Genomic DNA, 20,553 nt, shown 5'->3' with positions numbered 1-20,553 from the left:
AAATTTCCGCATCGCTGGGAAGTTAAATGAACTCGTGTGACAAAACAGAAGGGGAAGTGCCGAAAAAGTACTGCTTCGTAAAGAGGACAATTTTCCCAATGTCTGCGACGTGTTGAGGTAAACGTGAAGCAACGAAGTATTGCACTGGAGGCGATACAGGACCAAAACAACGGCGACTGAGACAGTGAAAGTCGTTTGAGAGTGCTGCAAAGTGGATTAGTGTCCAATACGGATTCCTCCTGCTAAGCCTGCGGAAACCTTTAGCGAGGCGGACTGCTTCTTCCACTCGGCTGCCACTTTCAACAGCCTTACTGAGAGCGAGACACAGATGTCAATTTTCGTCGCATCACCTTCTCTCACCTGACATCACCGTCACTGATCAAACTACTGAAGAGGCGCTCAGCGGAATACCCGGAATGAAAACGCACCATCATGGAGAATCCCATGTTCGTTCATCAGTCTCCTCTCTTGTGCCAACTTCTCAGAGAATTGCACCCAACATCGTGTTTTGTCACTTTTTGGCATATGATCCTTTCTTTGCCGATCCTGCGGGCACCTCATCATTGCTTATCTTATCTGTCCATAAACTTTCTACAACACCGCATATTAAGCACTTTGATTTTCTTCTTTTTCGTTTTCCCGATAGTCCATCATTCACCTCCATACAATGTTAAGCACCATATGTAAATTCTTAGAAATTTCTTTCTAAGGCCGATATTTGATAATAGTAGCCTTCTTTTGACCAGAAATGCTCTCCTGTTGCTGTATGTTTTCTGCAATCCTTGCTTCGCCCCTCAATATATGTTTTCAAGTTAATATCACTCTATCATTCCGTCTACTTTGTGAACCCCAGTTTTGATGACGAGTTTTTCACAAATCTACTTTTTGCTACGCCTCATTTCTTTCGTCTTTCTTCGGTTTACTCTCGATCCATGATATTCACTCAGTATAATGTTCATTCCATTCAGTTTATTCTCTAATTATTCTCCACTTTCACTGAGGGTAGTAATGTCATCAGCCAATATTAATATTCATATCCTTTCACCTCGAATTATGCCTACACTCAGGAACTTCTGTTTTATTTCTGTCTTGCTTCTTCGATGTGTAGACTGAACAGCAGGGATAAAAGACTGGACCATGTCTTATAGCATTTCTAATCGGAGCACTTCATTCTTGGTCTTCCATTCTTATTTTGTCCTCTTGGGTCCTGTGAACATTTTATATTATCGTCTTTGCCTATCGTTTACGCCATTTTTCTAGTATTTTCGGACATGTTGCACCATTTTACGTTGTCGAACGCTTTCTCCAGATCAACAAATCCTATGATGTCTTGATTTTTCTTAAGTGTTGCTTCCATTATTTAGTGCAACATCATAACTGTATCTCTGTTGTCTTTACCTTACCGAAAGCCACACTGATCGACTGATCGCCACTTAAGAGATCCTTATTTTCTTTTCAGTTCTTGGATGCATGTGGCTGCTTGTGCGATAATTCTCGTACTTATATGCCCTTGGTTTCTCCAGAATTGTGTGGAAAATATTTTTCTGAAAGTCTGATGCCTCTAATTTCATACATTCTACACACCAACTTGAATAGGCGTTTTATTATCATTTCCCCTAATGATTTTAGAAAGTCTGGAGGAATATGGTCTATGTCAAACACAAACTTTAATACTGGATCGCTATATCTTGCAAATCGATTTCCATTTCTTCCTCCATTTCGCCTACAGACAGTTTCACCCCTCGTTGCAGCCTTCAGTGTATTCGATTCTCCTACCTTCTCTCTCTATCTCTCTCTGTCTCTCTGTCTGTCTGTCTATCTGTCTGTCTCTCCCTCTCTCCCTCTCCTCTGTTTTTAATTTTTCGGTGTACTGTTTTGACTTTTCTATTGCTGAATCAGTCCTTCATACAACCGTTTTTTACGAATTCTTCGAATTTTACCTGCAGCCAAACGCCCTAGCTTCCCTGCACTTCATATTTATTTCATTCATGAACGACTTATATTGTGATGTTCCTGGTTTTTCCTGAGCATTTTTGTACTTCCTTCTTTCATCGATCGGTTGCAGTATTTCTTCTGTCACTCAAGGTTTGTTCGGAGTTACGTCTCTCGTAGCCATGTTTGTCTGTGCAACGTCTGTCATTGCCCTTTTTAGGGATGTTCTTTCCTCTTCTTCTTAACTGCCTGCTGTGGTATACATTATCGCACTATCTACAGCCTGAAAGAATTTCAAAAGCACATCGTCACATCTCAGTACTTCCTATCACACTTAATTCCACGTTGATTCTTCCTGACGATTCTCTTAACCTCCAAACTACTCTTCGTCGTTAGTAGATTATGATTTGAGTCTATATCTGCTTCTGGGAACACATTACAATCCAGTAACTGATTTAGGAGCTCTGTGTGATCATGATGTAATCCAAAAGGTATTTCCCGTGTCTTCAGACCTTATAAATGTACATGGTTGCTTTGTGTTTGCATGCTGTTATCACCGAGAATGGATAAAATGTTTCAACATTATATAAATTTCAGTTTTTATTATGTAGTTAATAAACTGCCTGGCGATAAATAGAGGAAATTAATTTCTATTAAATATTCTGATTAAAAACAATATTTCACCACTTACCGAAACTAGCGAACATAGTAAAAAAACACTGTAACCACACGGAATCAATGCAGTACAGGGTTAATGTAATAATACCGTGCTGCCGAAACACGTCGTGCCAATTAGTTTTGTGAAACAAATACAAATAAATCGAGTGAATTATGAAAAAGAGTACGTATTTGAAGTCTTCTGCAATTGATGTCTTTAAACCTGCGTTTATCAATCCAAAATGACCTTTCTGTGGTTATGTGTTTCCTGCCAAAAAAGTAAAAATGGTGCCCTAATGTCCGATGCACAACTTTCGACTTTCCTTGGCTACGGAAATGAATGTGATCACGTGAGCCTAATCGGACCAGAAAATTAAGGCAATTGTTTTCGAAATAATAAGTGATTATCGGGGAAAGTGTACAACAAGTTACTTCTATAACTAACGTACTTCACATTCTTCTTTGCGTAAATTTTGAATGATCGTTATGAAGTAGTGCAAATCACACACTGTTTATCTGTCTGTTGGATATCAAAAAAATAATTATTACGTAACTTACGCTAACGAAACGTTTGCTGACGAAATAATTCGCACACAGAACCAACATAGGTACTTTAGGAAATAACAAGGAGACATATAAAATTTGTTTTTAAGCTACTTAAGAAAATCAAATGTAATAATTTGGGGAAAATAATACATAATCGTTATAGAAATAGTGAGCTCTATTACAATCAAAATTGCGTTGCCTCTCAATGACTTTTACCTGGACAGGAAAAACTGATCATCTTCAAAGAAAGAGATTATAGATTTTTGTTTTGACCAATCTAGAACTCTTTGCATGAAATGATAATAACCAAAATGCAACTCTGATGCAACGCCACAAGGGAAACATCATTTGAACGATAGAAACACTTCTATAAAATCAATCGTCAAATGACAGATTTAAAACAACATAGTTTTTCTTAGCCATAATTATTGCATTTAAATTACATTGCTAAGAATTTTGAAATACATTTCTCTCTTTAATTGACAAATTAGATTTTCGTCAAAGACACTCAGTTCTATTACAGTAGGATATTTGCAGACTCCTAGTTTAGTTAACAATGAAGTCAGTTACAAGATCGAAAAGTTAGAACTTGATGTGAAATTTTTTATTATTCAGTTCTCAGTGAAATTCACTGGATATACATTACAACAGCGCCAAGATAATCCGATGTGAACAGTCTCACAAGTTACCGATGCCGTTGACAAGACTTTGACGGCATCAGTGACAACTATCTATTCACTCAGGTGGATATGAGCAGACGATTTCGGAGCAGGCTCTTGATGTTATTTAGAGCTTAATTCGACTGGCCACGTCGCTTCTCTTGTGTCTCGTCAAGTAGAGCTTAGCGACATATGGGGCAACAGTGCCGAGCGCACTGACATGCTAAAGCACCACCTAGAGGCGCTGCTACCATTGCGGTCTACTCTCTGACATATGTATAGAAGCCATTCCCATACTGCATGACCTACTATAAAGTCAGTTTACGTAGAATTACGAAAGTTGTTAAAGACTGTTCTAGGAAATACATATCATTTCTAAAAACATTTTGGTCTAGTCACAGGTGAAATTTGCCGCGTGGGCTAGCCGCGCGGTCTCATGCTCCTTGTCACGGTTCTCGCGGCTGCCCCCGTCGGAGGTTCGAATCCTCCCTCGGGCATGGGTGTGTGTGTGTGTGTGTTGTCCTTAGCGAAAGTTAGCTTAAGTTAGATTAAGCAGTGTGTAAACTTAGGGACCGATGACCTAAGCAGTTTGGTCCCATATAACTTACCACAAATTTCCAAATTTTTACCCGTGAAATTTCGAAGTTACAGAAGAAATAAATATTTTTCTTCGTACAAAATGAGAAGTGGTTTTGTAAGTTTGTGGTAAGGACTATGGGACCAAACACATGCTTCTCCAGGCCTCATTATCCTGGCTGCAGACGCAGAGCCACTGGCGTATTCCCCCCATACGGACTCGCTCGTTCTGAGACGGCCGTCAACTTCTGTGTTTCAGGCCAAGAAGATGAACGTCAAGTCGCTGCAGAGCAACGCTGACACGGAAGCCCAGTCGGCCGAGATCAGGATCGCCAAGGTGGCGCTCACCATCTTCTTCCTCTTCCTCTGCTCCTGGACACCGTACGCCGTCGTGGCCATGATCGGCGCCTTCGGCAACAGGTGCGTCGCATCTGGCGTCCGAGCCAGCGTCGCGCTTGGGCGATGTCGTTTATTAGTTTATGTGAGCCACGATAGAGCGCAGCAAAGTGATGTGTACCACATGACGCTCTAGCCCAAGGATGTACAACCCGCGGCCCTCGGGGCTCATGCGGCCCACGAAGTGAGCGTCTGTCAGACGATTGCTAAAATTCCATTTATGGAAGTTATGGTAATGAAGCTTCCGTCGTATGATAAAGATGTCATTCTCTCATTGGTCCATACCACTTTCCTCCTCAGTGATTATTGTTTGTATTAGGTATAGGGGAGGGGCAAAATAATGTGAACACCTGTACTTACTTAGAAATGATTTATTAATAAGGGGATGGAACCCCATTTGCCCGAAATATGGCTGCGATTCGTCTTGGAATATTGGCATATAAAATTGCTGTATAGTCTCCAGTGGAATGCTATACCACTCTTCGATCAGAACTTCTTCTAACTCCTGTAATCACGAGGGAGGCGCAAATCTGATCTTGAGTCTGGCCTCCAATACCACCCACAAGGGTGTTCAAGTCCGAGGACTGTGATGGCCAGGGAAGACGCTGCAGTTCAGTTGCACGTTCCTCATACCAAGATTATACTATTCTGGCTGTGTGAATGGGTGCGTTATCGTCCTGAAATACGGCATCACTGTTGGGGAACATTTGAATCACCGTGTGCACCCGATCATGTAAAATGTTCACATAATCGTTGGCTGTAGTACGTCCTTTGTGAGTAATGATGGGACTAGCGGAATACCATGATATGGCTGCCTACACCATCACAGTTCTACCTCCATGCTTAACCGTTGGAATCAAGCAATCAGGATTGTAGGCTTCTTTTGGCGTTCTCCAGATATAAACCTGGCCCGATGTTGGGAATAACGAAAACGTTGACTCGTCAGACCATATGACGTGTTTCTACTGATCAACCGTTCAGGGTTTATGCTCGTGATACAATGTTTCACGCTTCTTTTCGTTGGTCACCGTCATTAATGGTTTCGGTGTATCAGCTCTTCCAAGAATATTCGCTTTATGGAGTTCTCAGAGGACAGTGGCGATAGATACGGGGTCTCAAAGAGGGCTATTGAGCTCTGCCGTCACTTTAGTTTTGTGTTCTTTTGACACACTTGGTGTTAGCGTACGTCGATCTCTGTCATTTAGTTTTGATTTGCGCCTACTATTACGTTTACACGATGATATCTTTCCATGTTTTGTTGTAGGCTGTTATGACAGTTGAAGTAGTTGCTCTTGAAACATTCAGTAAGTTGCCTGTCTTGGTTACTGATGCTGCAGCTAATCGGGCCCCCAAAATGCACCCCCTTTGGAACTCTGTTAGGTCTTTCATTACACGTCGACCTCGGCCTCTGAATGCAACTACGAAGTGTGCACTACTCGTAAGCAACCTGCACTGATGCCTACTCTGTACTGAACACGCACAATCCATCGCTACACTTGCACTGCCTGCGTTGTTGACAATCAAACACAACCATCCCATTACCACGACCATTCACATTATTTTGCCATAAAATACCCGTCTTCTTCCAATGTGGCACAGATAAGCTAAAAGGCTGAACACCCCTGCTCTAGCCAAAAGCTTAATCCCGCAATTTCGAGTTCTCACGAGTTCTACAACAACATCTACATTCATACTCAACAAACCATTGTGCTATGAGTTATATTGCATTCCATTCGCATCAGTGCTGTAAGGATGAGTGCTGAAATCCTTCTGAGTGTGCTGTAATCTTCCTATAGGAGCAATACGTAGGGCAACTGTATAGTGATAGATTCTTCACATAACACTGGTACTTTAATCTTTATATGAAAGCGTGGTCTCTGTTCTTTCGGACATGTCGGTGGGAATGTGGATCGGTTGTGTAGGCGGCTGTGTACCGGTCCTTTTCTTAATAACTGCTCCTGGTCACTGGAGAATTGCTAAGTAGTCGTTTTCAGTATTCTAGCCTTTACAGTGTTGCATGTTGGCCTTTTACCCTTAAATACTTGTCAGATAATGATGAAACTGGAGGAAGGGTCATTAGCATCCACTCTCAATGACTGCATAACAACTGTGGCTAAAATACACTGACTTAAAACAAGGTATAAAATACTCGTACGATCCCAATCCTTGACGAAAAATGTGATTGAATGTTCCAATGCAGATTGTCATCCTACGTATGTAGCTATTTCTTCCATAGTCGCTCCCGATCTCCAGGGTCTACTAATCTTTCCCAGTCCACAACGTTCCCCATTCTCTGCACAAGAAATAGCTCGGATGATTTCTATGTATCCAGTAAACTAATGTTCCATTTACATCCCTAGTATGTCATAGACAGCGCCACATGACCATACTGCCGAGCTGACTATGTTCTATATGAACAATGTAGTTTGTACGTCATTTTGTTCTACCCTGGCAGACCTGATAACATCGTCATCTGGTGACAACAATAACGTACTTTGTGGCTGTTCTATCACATATCATTACAGTTCTAATCATTTAGACACTCACAAATGGTCTGTACATGCACGACGTTGCGTTCACGTTGTTGTGTGTCTTCAAACTGGACGTATCTGACCAGAAGAGGTTTTTCGGCGAATAGAAGGAGATTTTAGTCTTTCCATACAAATTTTTCTATTTTGTAAAAAGCTTTATCATGATTTTCTGTCTTCCATTGGCTGTTAATAAATAACATCACGTTTTTGCACTATTTATAAAGAGAATAAGATGTCGATACTTTGTAGCACAGAGTGAATATCAAAACCAGCGATCCATGCTAATTTGAGGTGCAAATGATTCAGTGATGAGGTCTGTAAAAAAATCTCGCAAAATTTGTTTGCCAAGATTGCAAGGGTGGAATAAATTTTTAAAAATAACACACGTACACCTGTCAGAAACCCGTGTTCACTGCTGAATATTGTATGGTATGGATTAATGAATTATTGTTCGCAGGGCTGCACTAACACCTTTGTCGACAATGATCCCAGCAGTGACAGCTAAGATCGTGTCGTGCATCGACCCATGGGTGTACGCCATCAACCACCCTAGGTTCAGGTAAGTCTATGACCTCATGTTTTGATACTGATCATAGTTGTGTGACTGGAAAAATATCATGCAGTAAGTATAAAAATATATTTAAACACTGACACGTCACCGAAAATTCAGGGTACTGTACATAGCTGAGCTAGTAACATGACTTAAAGCTAGATGGGGAATTAGGGTTCGACCTAGGGACTTTTATTTGTTAGATGGAGTGGAGCAGCTGCTGGCTGCAAGGTCCGCTCATTCAGCTAATTTTGTCTCGCTTTAGATCCATACAGAACACAGGCACACAGCGACGGATGTAGACTTCTAAGGGATCCCAGATTGTCATACGTAAATAAGTAAATAGTCCCACAGGACCACAGAAATTATGCCCAGGAAGTAAGCACACAACATTTCTAGATATACACACAATCAGCCAGAAATCAGTTATCATGAGCGAGAATCATTGGTTTAAAAGACCGTCTAACATTTTGAAGCGAGATGTAGCCTTTCTGGGGAGATGTATGGACGACCTACAGGGCGTGTTGAAAGAAATGGACAGCATATTTACCGGAGAAGAGAGCTCACCTCCAACGTGTACATGATGTAGTTATTTCAGGCGAAGAACATGAAAAGGAAGAAGCAGCTGAACAGCGCGTGAAACTATTTAACAACCTGTTCAATCTGTTCACAGAACAAACAAGGAAACCAAGGATAAATTTTTCAATGAAAATAAAATTCAAAAATGCAAGAAAGGACTTAGTGGTTTTTCGGTAACGGAGTGTTATAACAGGGTTGGCAAAGAACTTTAAGGACCAATGAAATTGAAAAGACACAGTTGGGACATGGTACATTCTCTATACCCTTACAAAGTGAAAAATTATTATCACCTGAAAATGCACCTACAACCGTTTGTATTGTGTAATAAAGGAATGTGTATACAACGAAGGCGGCCTTGAAGAATTTTCATTTATTAAAAAAGAAATTTAAAGCATTTTTTATGATTATTTTGTTTTTGAAAATTTTTGGAAATTTCTTTACAGTGACAATATATAATCTAAGCTATGGCTGCCCTAATTACAAAATGGTCTTGAAAAGAAGATGTAAGACGAACATCAACAAAAATAAAATAAGGTCAATGGAATATGGTCGAATTAGATCAAGGCTGAATGAATTAGATTCGGAAATGAGACACTGAAAGTAAGAGAGGAGTTTTGCTGCTGAGGCAGAAAACTAACTAACGATGTCAGAAGGAAAGAGGAGACAAAGTTCACACTGGCAGGTTTCCTGAAAGAAAGATAAATTTTGTTAACATACAATATAAATTTGAGTGTGAAGTGAAATTAGATCTCTTTGACCCTTGCAATAGACTGGTGTCCTCGATACCTGAGTAGCCTGTACAATTTGCAGTGAACTGCCTGTTCGTTCTTTCAACTGGATTCCTCTTCGCAGATTTCCGCGCCCTTAACCTACCCCAGTAATGATACTAGGAAGAGTCGACCTACATTTTAGCATAGAATCCGAACCACGTGCAGTGGGGCACCATGTCAAATACTTCCCGGAAATCTAAGAATATGGAATCTACCTGTTGCCTTTCATCCATAGTTCGCAGTATATGACGTGAGAAAAGGGCAAACTGAGTTTGGCACGAGTGATGCTTTCTAAAACCATGCTGATTCGTAATACAAACAACAATAACAACAACAACAGTATCAAAGTCGAGAACAAGACAGTAGTGGAAGAGTTGAAAGAATTCTCCTATATAGGAAGCAAGACTGCACAGAACAGCTGATGCAGGGAATATACTTTAGACTCAGTAACAGAATATCCTTACATCTTTTTCGGTGATACACTCGTATCTTCAGAATCTGCCATTGGATAAGAAGACAACCCATGTAAGAATCTTAAAATCTATGCATGTTTTACATTTGTAAGTGACTTAAGTAAAAAATCAAAATATATGCGGATAGTTTCAGTCTACAGAATACCATGTCAATGTAGGAAAGCTTACATTCATCACTTCACTCACAGAGGTTATGAAGGGTGCATCGAATATGGTTGCAACACTCTCCACCGACAGTCCAGTAAGTCAGTTGTAGCAGAGAAAGTATTTCCACATGACATACTGTGGATTATTCAGCCACGAAAATATCGGCTACAACAAGATATTTATGGGGTTCAGTTACTAAGAAGTCATTGGAAATATGAGTAGATTTGGAAGAGGATGTCGTTAGTCTTGTTGGTGCTATCAACTAGCTAAGTCTTGGATCTGGCGATCTGTTTAATTCCTTCACAAAGTAAATTTTTACATTTCATGCCACATCTAGGGACAGTTAATTTTGTCGTTTTGACTACTACATTTTAACCTGGGAGCCTACAATTAAACACCATTACACATGTGCCTACACAGTGCAGCTCGCCATATGCCAGTACAGCAGTCTCTAATGTAAACCTCACTTAAGAATAGGTGCCTAGTTTTCAGCCAGAAGAATGGGTCAAAATATTGATGTCATGGAACAAAATAATAGTGGTCGATATCTGGCTCATTGGTGGTATTTGGTGCACAAAGTGTTCATGACATGCATTGTCATCTGAAAAATAAAACCAGGAAAATATATAGGCATAAGTAAGTGGTGCTTCGACTTACTTACTACTAACACACACACAGACACACAAACAAACAATATGTGGATGTGGATATATTTGTGTGTGTGTGTGTGTGTGTGTGTGTGTGTGTGTGTGTGTGGACAGAAGCTACAGTTTGCACTATTACATGTCCCTTTTCGTATTTTGTATAACTGGTAAGTTCAAACAATTAGTCATTTAGTGCATGTCAATGTAGTGTGCAAATCAAAATGCTTTCAAACATGTTTAAAACTAGAGTAAAACCTGTGTTTCTAATGAAAATAATGAAGAAATGGCCCAGTTAGTGATGATTTTGCGAAGGACTTCCAGTTGGAAGGTATTTACATATGTGGGCCTATGCTTAGAAGTGATGGTACATAACAGATGGCATAGAGCATTATTCTACTATGCTCCTCTGTCTGCGAGGCACCTTAATTAACTGGCCAATGATGGAAATGAAAGAAATTTGGAGCTACTAGCCTGTTGCAAGCCTATTTGACCCCAATTTGGAGATGTCCATGCATATTTTCCAACTTATTTTATCAAGTGGTCTCTCATTTGGCCACATGAGAAAAATATGATTTGGTCACTGGAAATCAAATGAGGGCTTCTGTGTTATTACCCGCAGATGCTAACTGCTAGACCACAGAGGCAGCATATGCTCAGAGGTGATAACACATTTGTTTCTCAAATTAAAAAAATGTGTATAAAAGGCCAATGACTTCTTCATAGACACAATGTAATTTTTTACCTACATACAGGGTGACAATTATTTAACCATATGAAATAAAATCATCCTAACTTCTAAACAGTTTGCATTAAGACGTTCAAAGTGGACAGATGGCCATGGGGCATGATGGGAAATAGTATGCGCATGTATCATTTGCTTTAGCGACGAAGTCAAATTTCATTTGGATGAGTTCGTCAATAAGCAAAATTGGCGCATTTGGGGGGCTGAGAATACGCATTTTGCGATCGAGAAGTCTCTTCACCCTCAATGAGTGACTGTGTGGTGTGCAGGTCCAGTCACGGAATAATCGGTGCAATATTCCTTGATGGCAGTGTGACTACTGAATAGTACATGAAGGCTTTGTAAGATGATTTCAGTCGCATTACCCTGATGTTTGTAATCAACTGAATAATTTTGGTTACATGGTCATCAAGTTTCTTTACATCAGACTTGTGCTGTTGGTTATGGTAATTTGTCCCTGTTTGAAACATCGAAGACAAAGACGTTCTTCCAAATCGGAAAGGGAACAGGCTGTGTAACATCAGAAACTTTATCCGCATTGCTAGAAAACTGAATCACGTTTACGGAAAGTTCGTCTGTCTGTTTGGTAATTGTACTTAAGTGTTCCTGCATAGCAGATTCTGTCTCTTTAGATTTAAACGATGCACACTGCTCTTCAAGGCTTTGTATCTGGGTTTCAAACTGACTATCCTACTTTAACTGTGAAATTTCGGCACCTTGACTTTAGATTATTTATTTCAGGATTGAACTCCTCACGTACATCTTATTTAACATTTTTAGGTTTCTCATTTAAAAAGGCTGAAAGTTCCCCTCTAAACTTTTTATTATTCTGTTCTAGATTGCTTGCAATATCCCCTATCTTTTCTTTAATATCTTCTGTCACTTTCTACAAATTTCTGTTAAGTTCTTGAAACATTCTATCCCATTCCTTATCGTGCTCTGCTTATACTTTCAGAAATTTTCTATCCTATTATTTATTGTACTCTGACAACACTTCAGGATATTTTGCAAAAATTCATTGTCCCCATCTTCAACATTGCTACAGGAAGGGGTAGAGACTGGTTCAGCTTGGTCAACAGTTGTGGATGCAAAACCTGTATCCTTAACTACAGAACATGACTGTTGTGACAAATTACATCCTACAGACTCAGTTTCCATAGCAGAACTCCCAACTGCATTTTCTCGTTCCATGTTTGAAACCGAAAAATTATGCTGATCAACCCTGGCAGGCATTGTCCTATCTGTTTCAGTTAAATCAATATTGTGAGAGCATCCCTGTTCAATGGTCCCCTCTCTGTGTACATAATCATCAAAACTTACACCAATTGCACCTCTCACATTGGACCTTGCTCTGGTAGTATTTGACAAAAGTGAAATCTCTTACACACATGTGATCAACACTATGTAGATAACACCTACAACCCCTTCCTACAAATCTAAATGAAAGCAGAAACATATTTACATTACCACTGTCAGAATTCACTGAATAAATGAAAATCCAAGCTACTGATTTCCAAACGATGTGGTTCATGCAAGATGGAGCTAAACCCCGTCAACGTAGGAGATTGTTTGATGTCCTGGAGGGGAACTTTGGGAAACGTTTCTGGGGTACCCAGAGACCACTTGCATGGGCCTCGATTGATCACCATATTCTCCGGATCTGAACGCATGTGTTTCCTTTTTATGGGGCTATATTAAAGACAAGGTGTACTGCAATAACTGCAAAACCATTGCCGAGCTGAAAACAGCCACTCAGGCCCCTCGCCAGCATCGATGTTCCGACACTTCAGTGGGTCGTGCAGAATTTTGCTACTCGCCTGCACCACGTTGTCTCCAATTATGGCAGGCATAACGAACATGTCATAACTAAAATTGGAATATTTGTTGTGACATTTGCATGTTGGATACAGTTGTGCACACTGTAGTTTTTAATTAATTTACGTTTTTTTAGTATAGTTCAATAATTGTTGCCCTGCACGAAAAGCAGTTCGGAGCAAAGTAGGGACAGTGTCAGCTGATGGTGGCCGGTGGGCTGTTGTTGCAGGGCGGAGGTGCAGAAGCGGATGAAGTGGCTCCACCTCGGCGAAGATACACGCAGCAGCAAGTCTGACACCTCCAGCACGGCCACGGACCGCACCGTGGGCAACGTGTCCGCCTCGGCCTGAGCCCGCAGCCAGACTGTCTAGAAGGCCCTGTGGGCTGCAGAAGCGGCTGTGGCGGCGGCGGCCGCGCGCCCTGAGCCAGAACGCCGCTCACCTCCCTACTCGGGACGTGTGGCAGCTGCCCGCCCTGCCATTACTGCTGCGACACAGGAGACCCGGCTGACGGACATGGACTTCGCGCCTCTCCCATACACACGCACTTCCTTTTTTCTTGTACAGTGCCATTTTCTTTCTAGAATAAACTCTTTCCTTTCATACCGCAACTGCTCTTCTACTGTCTTTATTTCTCGTTTTTCTATTCCTGTGTCCCTCACTCGAACATACCGGGTGATCAAAAGCCAGTATAAATTTGAACAAATCACGGAATAATCTAGATAGAGAGGTACGAATTGACACACATGTTTGGAATGACATCGGGTTTTGTTAGAACCAAACAAATACGAAAGTTCAAACAATGTCCGACAGATGGCGCTTCATCTGATCAGAATAGCAATAATTAGCATAACAAAGTAAGACAAAGCAAAGATAATGTTCTTTACAGGAAATGCTCAATATGTCCACCATCATTCCTCAACAATAGCTGTAGTCGAGGAATAATGTTGTGTACAGCACGGTAAAGCATGTCCAGAGTTATGGTGAGGCACTGGCGTCGGATGTTGTCTTTCAGCATCCCTAGAGATGTCGGTGGATCACGATACACTTGCGACTTCAGGTAACCCCAAAGCCAATAATCGCATGGACTGAGGTCCAGGGTCCTGTGAGGCCAAGCATGACGAAAGTGGCCGCTGAGCACCTGATCATCACCAAACGACGCGAACAAGAGATCTTTCACGCGTCTAGCAATATGGTGTCATTCCAAGCATGTGTGTCAATTTTTACCTCTCTGTCTACATTATTCCGTGGTTTATTAAGTTTTCAAATTTATACTGACTTTTTGGTCACCCAGTACCTGAACATTTCCTGCTTGGTAGCGTTACTAAGCACTGTTCGACTATCAAGTTCAACACTTTGTTTATTGTTGCCACCAACGCCTAGAATTCCATCGATAACTCAGTAATATCAGCAACGAAAGTATTTATACTGGCAGTATTGCAAGGCAAAACTGTATCCTGGAGCTGAGCTAGTGGAGAGGAAAAATTCACGTTAGTTCCACGGAAGGAAACTGTGAGTCTCCGTCCCGTGGCCGAGCGTTATCCTGTTAGAAAGTGTCTTGAAATGCTGTTCATGAGTAGCAGCACAACAGGTCGAATCACCAGAGTGCCACATGGATTTGCAGTCAGGGTGCGTGGGGTAACCTTGGGACTGCTCCTGCTCTCATACTAAATCGCACTACAGACCGTTTTCTTTCTAGAATAAAGTCTTTCCTTTCATACTGCAACTGATTATCTACTGTTTATTTCTAGTTTTTCTACGTATGTGTCCCTCACCAGACAATAGATAGCTGAACTGAACATTTCTGCTGGTAGCCTTACTTACCAGTGTGCGACTATCAAGTTCAATACTTCGTTTGTTGTTGACACCATCACCTATAATTCAATCAAAACCTCAATAATATCAGCAACAAAAGTGTAGACACCGACAGTACTGCAACGAAAACTGTACCCAGCTTCTGAGGTAGTGGAGAGGAGCAATTCATGTTAGTTCCACGGAAGGAAACTGTGTGTCACCCTCCCATTCCCATTAAATACTACTGTTCGTATAACAATGATGAACACACTTTATGCCTTTCAGTTTACCTCCAGACGATGAATATCGCCCAATGGTAACGCCGTCTATTCTTCTCACTAATGACATGCGATGGCAAGCTCACGGAAAGCGCAATATAATGTGGGAAACTTACCGGATAGCAACACAATTTAATACTGAACACGTACAGGAAAGTGCTAACGCCATACTGCACTGACGGGAAAAATTGCAACACCAAAAAATAATTAATGTACAGTAGTGAAATTTCTGGAATACGCTTGTCTAGGTAACATACACTACTGGCCATTAAAGTTGCTACACCAAGAAGAAATGCAGATGACAAGCAGGTATTCATTGCACAAATACATTATACTAGAACTGACATGTGATTACATTTTCACGCGATTTGGGTGCATACATCCTGAGAAATCAGTACCCAGAACAACCACCTCTGGCCGTAATAACGGCCTTGATACGCCTGGGCATCGAATCAAACAGAGCTTGGATGGCGTGTACTGGTACAGCTGCCCATGCAGCCTCAACACTACATCACAATTCAGCAACAGTAGTGACTGGCGTATTGTGACGAGCCAGTTGCTCGGCCACTATTGGCCAGACGTTTTCAGCTCGTGAGAGATCTGGAGAATGTGCTGGCCAGGGCAGCAATCGAACATTTTCTGTATCCAGAACGGCCCGTACAGGACCTGCAACGGTCGTGCATTATCCTGCTGAAATGTAGGATTTCGCAGGGATCGAATGAAGGGTAGAGCCACGGGTCGTAAGACATCTGAAATGTAACGTCCACTGTTCAAAGTGCCGTCAATGCGAACAAGAGGTGACCGAGACTTGTAACCAATGGCATCCCTTACCATCACGCCGGGTGATACGCCAGTATGGCGATGACGAATACACGCTTCCAATGTTCGTTCACCGCGATGTCGCCCAACACGGATGCGACGCTCATGATGCTGTGAACAGAACCAGGATTCATCTGAAAAAATGACATTTTGCCATTCGCGCACCCAGGTTCGTCGTTGAATACACCATCGCAGGCGCTCCTGTCTGTGATTCAGTGTCAAGGGTAACTGCAGCCATGGTCTCCGAGCTGATGGTCCATGCTGCTGAAAACGTCGTCGAACTGTTGGTGCAGACGGTTGTCGTCTTGCAAACGTCCCCATCTGTTGACTCAGGGATCGAGACGTGGCTTCACGATCCGTTATAGCCATGCGGATAAGATGCCTGTCATCTCGACTGCTAGTGATACGAGGCCGTTGGGATCCAGCACGGCATTCCGTATTACCCTCCTGAACCCACCGATTCCATATTCTGCTAACAGTCATTGGATCTCGATATAGGCTACATTCCGACCTTTATCAAAGTCGGAAACGTGATGGTACACATTTCTCCTCCTTACACGAGGCAGCACAACAACGTTTCACCAGCAACGCCTGTCAACTGCTGTCTGTGTATGAGAAATCGGTTGGAAACTTTCTTCGTTTCAGCACGTTGTAGGTGTCGCCACCAGCGCCAACCTTGTGTGAATACTCTGAAAAGCTAATCATTTGCATGTCACAGCAGCTTCTTCTTGTCGGTTATATTTCGCGTCTGTAGCACGTCATCTTCGTGGTGTAGCAATTTTAATGGGCGGTAGTGTATTTAAGTGATTAGTGTTTTAAGATTACTGGTCAATGCAAGTGCGAGATAAGCCACCGCAAATGTGAAATGCTGGTACATTAATAACGTCCACAGTGTTGAATGCAAGCGTGCAAAGGTGCGTGGAGTGTGTTGTACTGGAGCTGGATATCAGTTTGTGGGTTAGAGCTCAACGGCTATTGCTCTTGATTGCTCACTACAGGGACGATTAAATGCCGGTTGTGGATGATGCTGGAGTTATCGTCTGATGCTGTCCCATACGTGCTCGATTGGAAAATGTTCAAATGTGTGTGAAATCTTATGGGACTTAACTGATAAGGTCATCAGTCCCTAAGCTTACACACTCCTTAATCTAAATTATCGTAAGGACAAACACACACACCTTTGCCCGAGGGAGGACTCGAAACTCCGCCGGGACCAGCTGCACCGTCAATGACTGCAGCGCCTGAGACCGCACGGCTAATCCCGCGCTGCTCGACTGGAGACAGATCTGGTGACCGAGCAGGCCGAGGCAACATGTCGGCAGTCTGTAGAGTATGTCGGGTTACAACTGCGTTATGTGGGCGAGCGTTATCCTGTTGGAAATCACCTCCTGGAATTTTGTTCATGAATGGCGTTACAACATGTCGAATCACTAGAATGACGAACAAATTTGCATGGGATAAGCACGAGAGTGCTCTTGATGTCACACCAAATAGTATCCCAGACCATAATTTCAGGTGTAGCTCCAGTGTGTCTAGCACGTAGACAGCTTGGCCCTCAGGTGGCCTCCTTCTAACCAGCACATGGACATCACTGGCACGAAGCCAGAAGCAGGCAGAAACAACAGAAATATACAAATGGAAGGGGGATCACCGCTGTCAGCTGCAGAGGGACATCAAGCGGAATCAGTGACGTAGGTCGCTGGCAGCGAGGCAGGACCAGCTTTCATCAGAAAACACAACAGACCTCCACCAGGCCCTCCAATATGCTCTCGCTTGACACGACTGAAGTCGCAAATGGGATAAGTGGAACGCACGCTACAGGGCATCTGGCTCGGTGTTGTCCTTGGGGTAATCGATTTGTAACTGTTAGTTGTGTCACTGTAGCGCCAATTGCTGCTCGAATTGCTGCTGCAGATGCAGTATGAAGCGTCAGAGCCATGCGCCGAACACGATGGTCTTACCTATCAGTAGTGCCACGGTGCTGTCCGCATCCCGCTCTGGCTCTGAGCGCTATGGGACTTAACATCTGAGGTCATCACTCCACTAGACTTAGAACTACTTAAAGTTAACTAACCTAATGATATCACACACATCCATTCCTGAGGCAGGATTCGAATCTGCGACCGTAGCAATCGCGCGGTTCCAGACTGAACCGCTCGGATCCCGGTCTTCTTGAGACTGTACATTCCCGTGACCACTGCTGCCAACGATCGTACAGTGGCTACATTCCTGCCAAGTCTTTCAGCAGTATCGCAAAATAAACATCCATGTACATCTACATCCACGTGATTACTCTGCAAGTCATAATAAAGTGCCTGGCAGAGGGTCCAACGAACCACCTTCAAGTTGTCTCTTTACCGTTTCACTCTCGAACGGCACGCGGGAAAAACGAGCACTTAAATTTTTCTGTGCGAGCCCTGATTTCTCTTATTTTATCCTGATGATCATTTCTCCCTATGTAGGTGGGTACCAAAAGAATGTTTTCGCAACCGGAGGAGAAAACTGGTGGTTGAAATTTCATGAGAAGAACCCGTCGCAACGAAAAATGCCTCTGTTTTAATGATTGCCACTCCAATTCACGTATAATGTCTGTGACACTATCTCCCCTATTTCGCGATAATACAATGCGACCTGCCCTTCTTTGTACTTTTTCGATGTCATCCGTCAGTCCCACCTGATGCGGGTCCCACACCGCACAGCAGTACTCCAGAATAGGGCGGACAAGCGTGGTGTAAGCAGTCTCTTTAGTAGACCTGTTGCACCTTCTAAGTGTTCTGCCAATGAATCGCAGTCTTTGGTTTGCTCTCCTCACAATATTATCTATGTGATCGTTCTAATTTAGGTTTTTGTAATTGTAATCTCTAAGTATTGAGCTGAATTTACAGCTTTCAGATTTGTTCGACTTATCGCGTAGTCGAAATTTAGCCGATTTCTTTTAGTACTCATGTGAATAACTTCACACTTTTCTTTATTCTGCGTCAATTGCCACTTTTCACACCCTACAGATATCATATCTAAATCATTTTGCAAGTCGTTTTGATGATCAGATGACTTTACAAGACGGTAAATGACAGCATCATCTGCAAACAATCAAAGACGGCTACTCAGATTGTCTCGTATGTCGTTAATATAGATCAGGAACAATACAGGGCCTGTAACACTTCCTTGGGGAAAGCCGGATATTACCTCTATTTTACTCGATGACTTCCGTCTATTACTACAAACTGTGACCTTTCTTACAGGAAATCACGAATCAAGTCGCACAACTGAGGCGATACTCCGTAGGCACGCAGTTTGGTTAGAAGACGATTGTGAGGAACGGTGTCGAAAGCGTTCTGGAAATCTAAAAAATATGGAATCAATTTGACATCCCCTGTCGATAGCACTTATTACTTCATGAGTTTTATTCTGTGTTTAACAAGAACGATATTTTCTGAATCCGTGCTGTGTCAATAAATCGTTTTCTTCGAGGTACATAATGATCGAATACAGTATATGTTCCAAAACCCTACTGCAAATCGTTGTTAGTGATATAGGCTTCTCATTCAGCGGATTACTCCTACTTCCGTTTTTGGGTATTGGTGTGACTTGAGCAATTTTCCAGTCTTTAGGTACGTATCTTTCTGTGAGCGAGTGTCTGTATATAATTGCTAAATATGGAGCTATTTTATCAGCATACTCTGAGAGGAACCTGACCGGTATACAATCTGGACCGGGGGCCTTGCCTTTATTAAATGATTTAAGCTGCTTTGTTACACCGAGGATACTTCTTCTTCTCATAGCCGTATTACACGACGTCGTTCAAAGTCAGTGAGCTGCTGGTTACAGGGTCTTGGTCGCCTTAAATGCATTCTGGACCAACATCAACTCACCACGTCCAGTCTCACAGGTAACAAACGCTCACGACTGTTACAGCATGTATGTAAAACAAATCTGATCTGCATCCTCACTGTGAAGCTACTGGCGCCACTCTTATGCTACTAGTGCGAAATTTCTAATAGACGACTGTCTCAGATGTAGGAACACGCCTACTAACTTCCGTTTACGTCGTACTACACCTTTCTTATGATGCGATTTTTTTACCGGCAGTGTCTTAAAGCCGCAAGTTTAATAAATCACACCTTACAGGCCAGATTTGTGCAAGGACAAAGTCTTCGTCACCTATTAGCTACTTTATCTAATAACCTGTGAACATTTAGGCCGTGTGATGAAAGCATTGATTCGCAATTTCAGTGTCTCAGCAGCAGGAAATTTTGTAGCAATTACGCCATCATTAGTTTACCTGGTTTGGTGAAAATCTTTTACAAAACAAGAAATTCTGGCAGCAAACACATGTGCAATGCAGCTATGAATCAAGTGCAACATAAATGCGAGAAGGACACCACCAAACGAATGTACATGAGATTTCTAACAATGAGGCAAACACGTGTGCTGGAAATTGGTAATTCCAGAAAAAGGTCTGAATGATTTTCGTGAAGCCGAAATGCAGTGGTTAAGCAGTATAATTTACCAGTTGGTTATTTGTGTAATTTTGACGTTGTGGTGCTGAATAAACATCCAGTTGGAGGGTCTCACATTCCTTCTGGACAGAATTTCACAATCACAAAAGAAACGATATCGCAAATCCACTGGAAACTTGGTCCTGA

At 42.1% G+C, this 20,553-nt stretch overlaps 1 protein-coding gene across 2 annotated transcripts in view; it reads left to right on the top strand.

Annotated features, from left to right (window-relative positions):
• The window catches only part of LOC126473520 (opsin-2), a 51,038-nt gene extending 37,411 nt beyond the window's left edge, over positions 1-13,627 (top strand). For both annotated transcript variants that reach the window (XM_050100622.1, XM_050100621.1), the window contains exons 6-8: positions 4,630-4,790; positions 7,755-7,856; positions 13,247-13,627. In XM_050100622.1, coding sequence (XP_049956579.1) covers positions 4,630-4,790; positions 7,755-7,856; positions 13,247-13,367 — 384 coding nt within the window. In that variant the 3' untranslated portion in view covers positions 13,368-13,627. The remainder of the gene's footprint in view (positions 1-4,629; positions 4,791-7,754; positions 7,857-13,246) is intronic.
• The last annotated feature ends 6,926 nt before the right edge of the window (positions 13,628-20,553 follow it).

Source organism: Schistocerca serialis, chromosome 4 (genome assembly GCF_023864345.2).
Source record: "Schistocerca serialis cubense isolate TAMUIC-IGC-003099 chromosome 4, iqSchSeri2.2, whole genome shotgun sequence".
Classification (NCBI taxonomy): domain Eukaryota; kingdom Metazoa; phylum Arthropoda; class Insecta; order Orthoptera; family Acrididae; genus Schistocerca; species Schistocerca serialis.
Note: the sequence above shows the minus strand (reverse complement) of the source record. Positions and strands in the feature narration are given on the sequence as shown.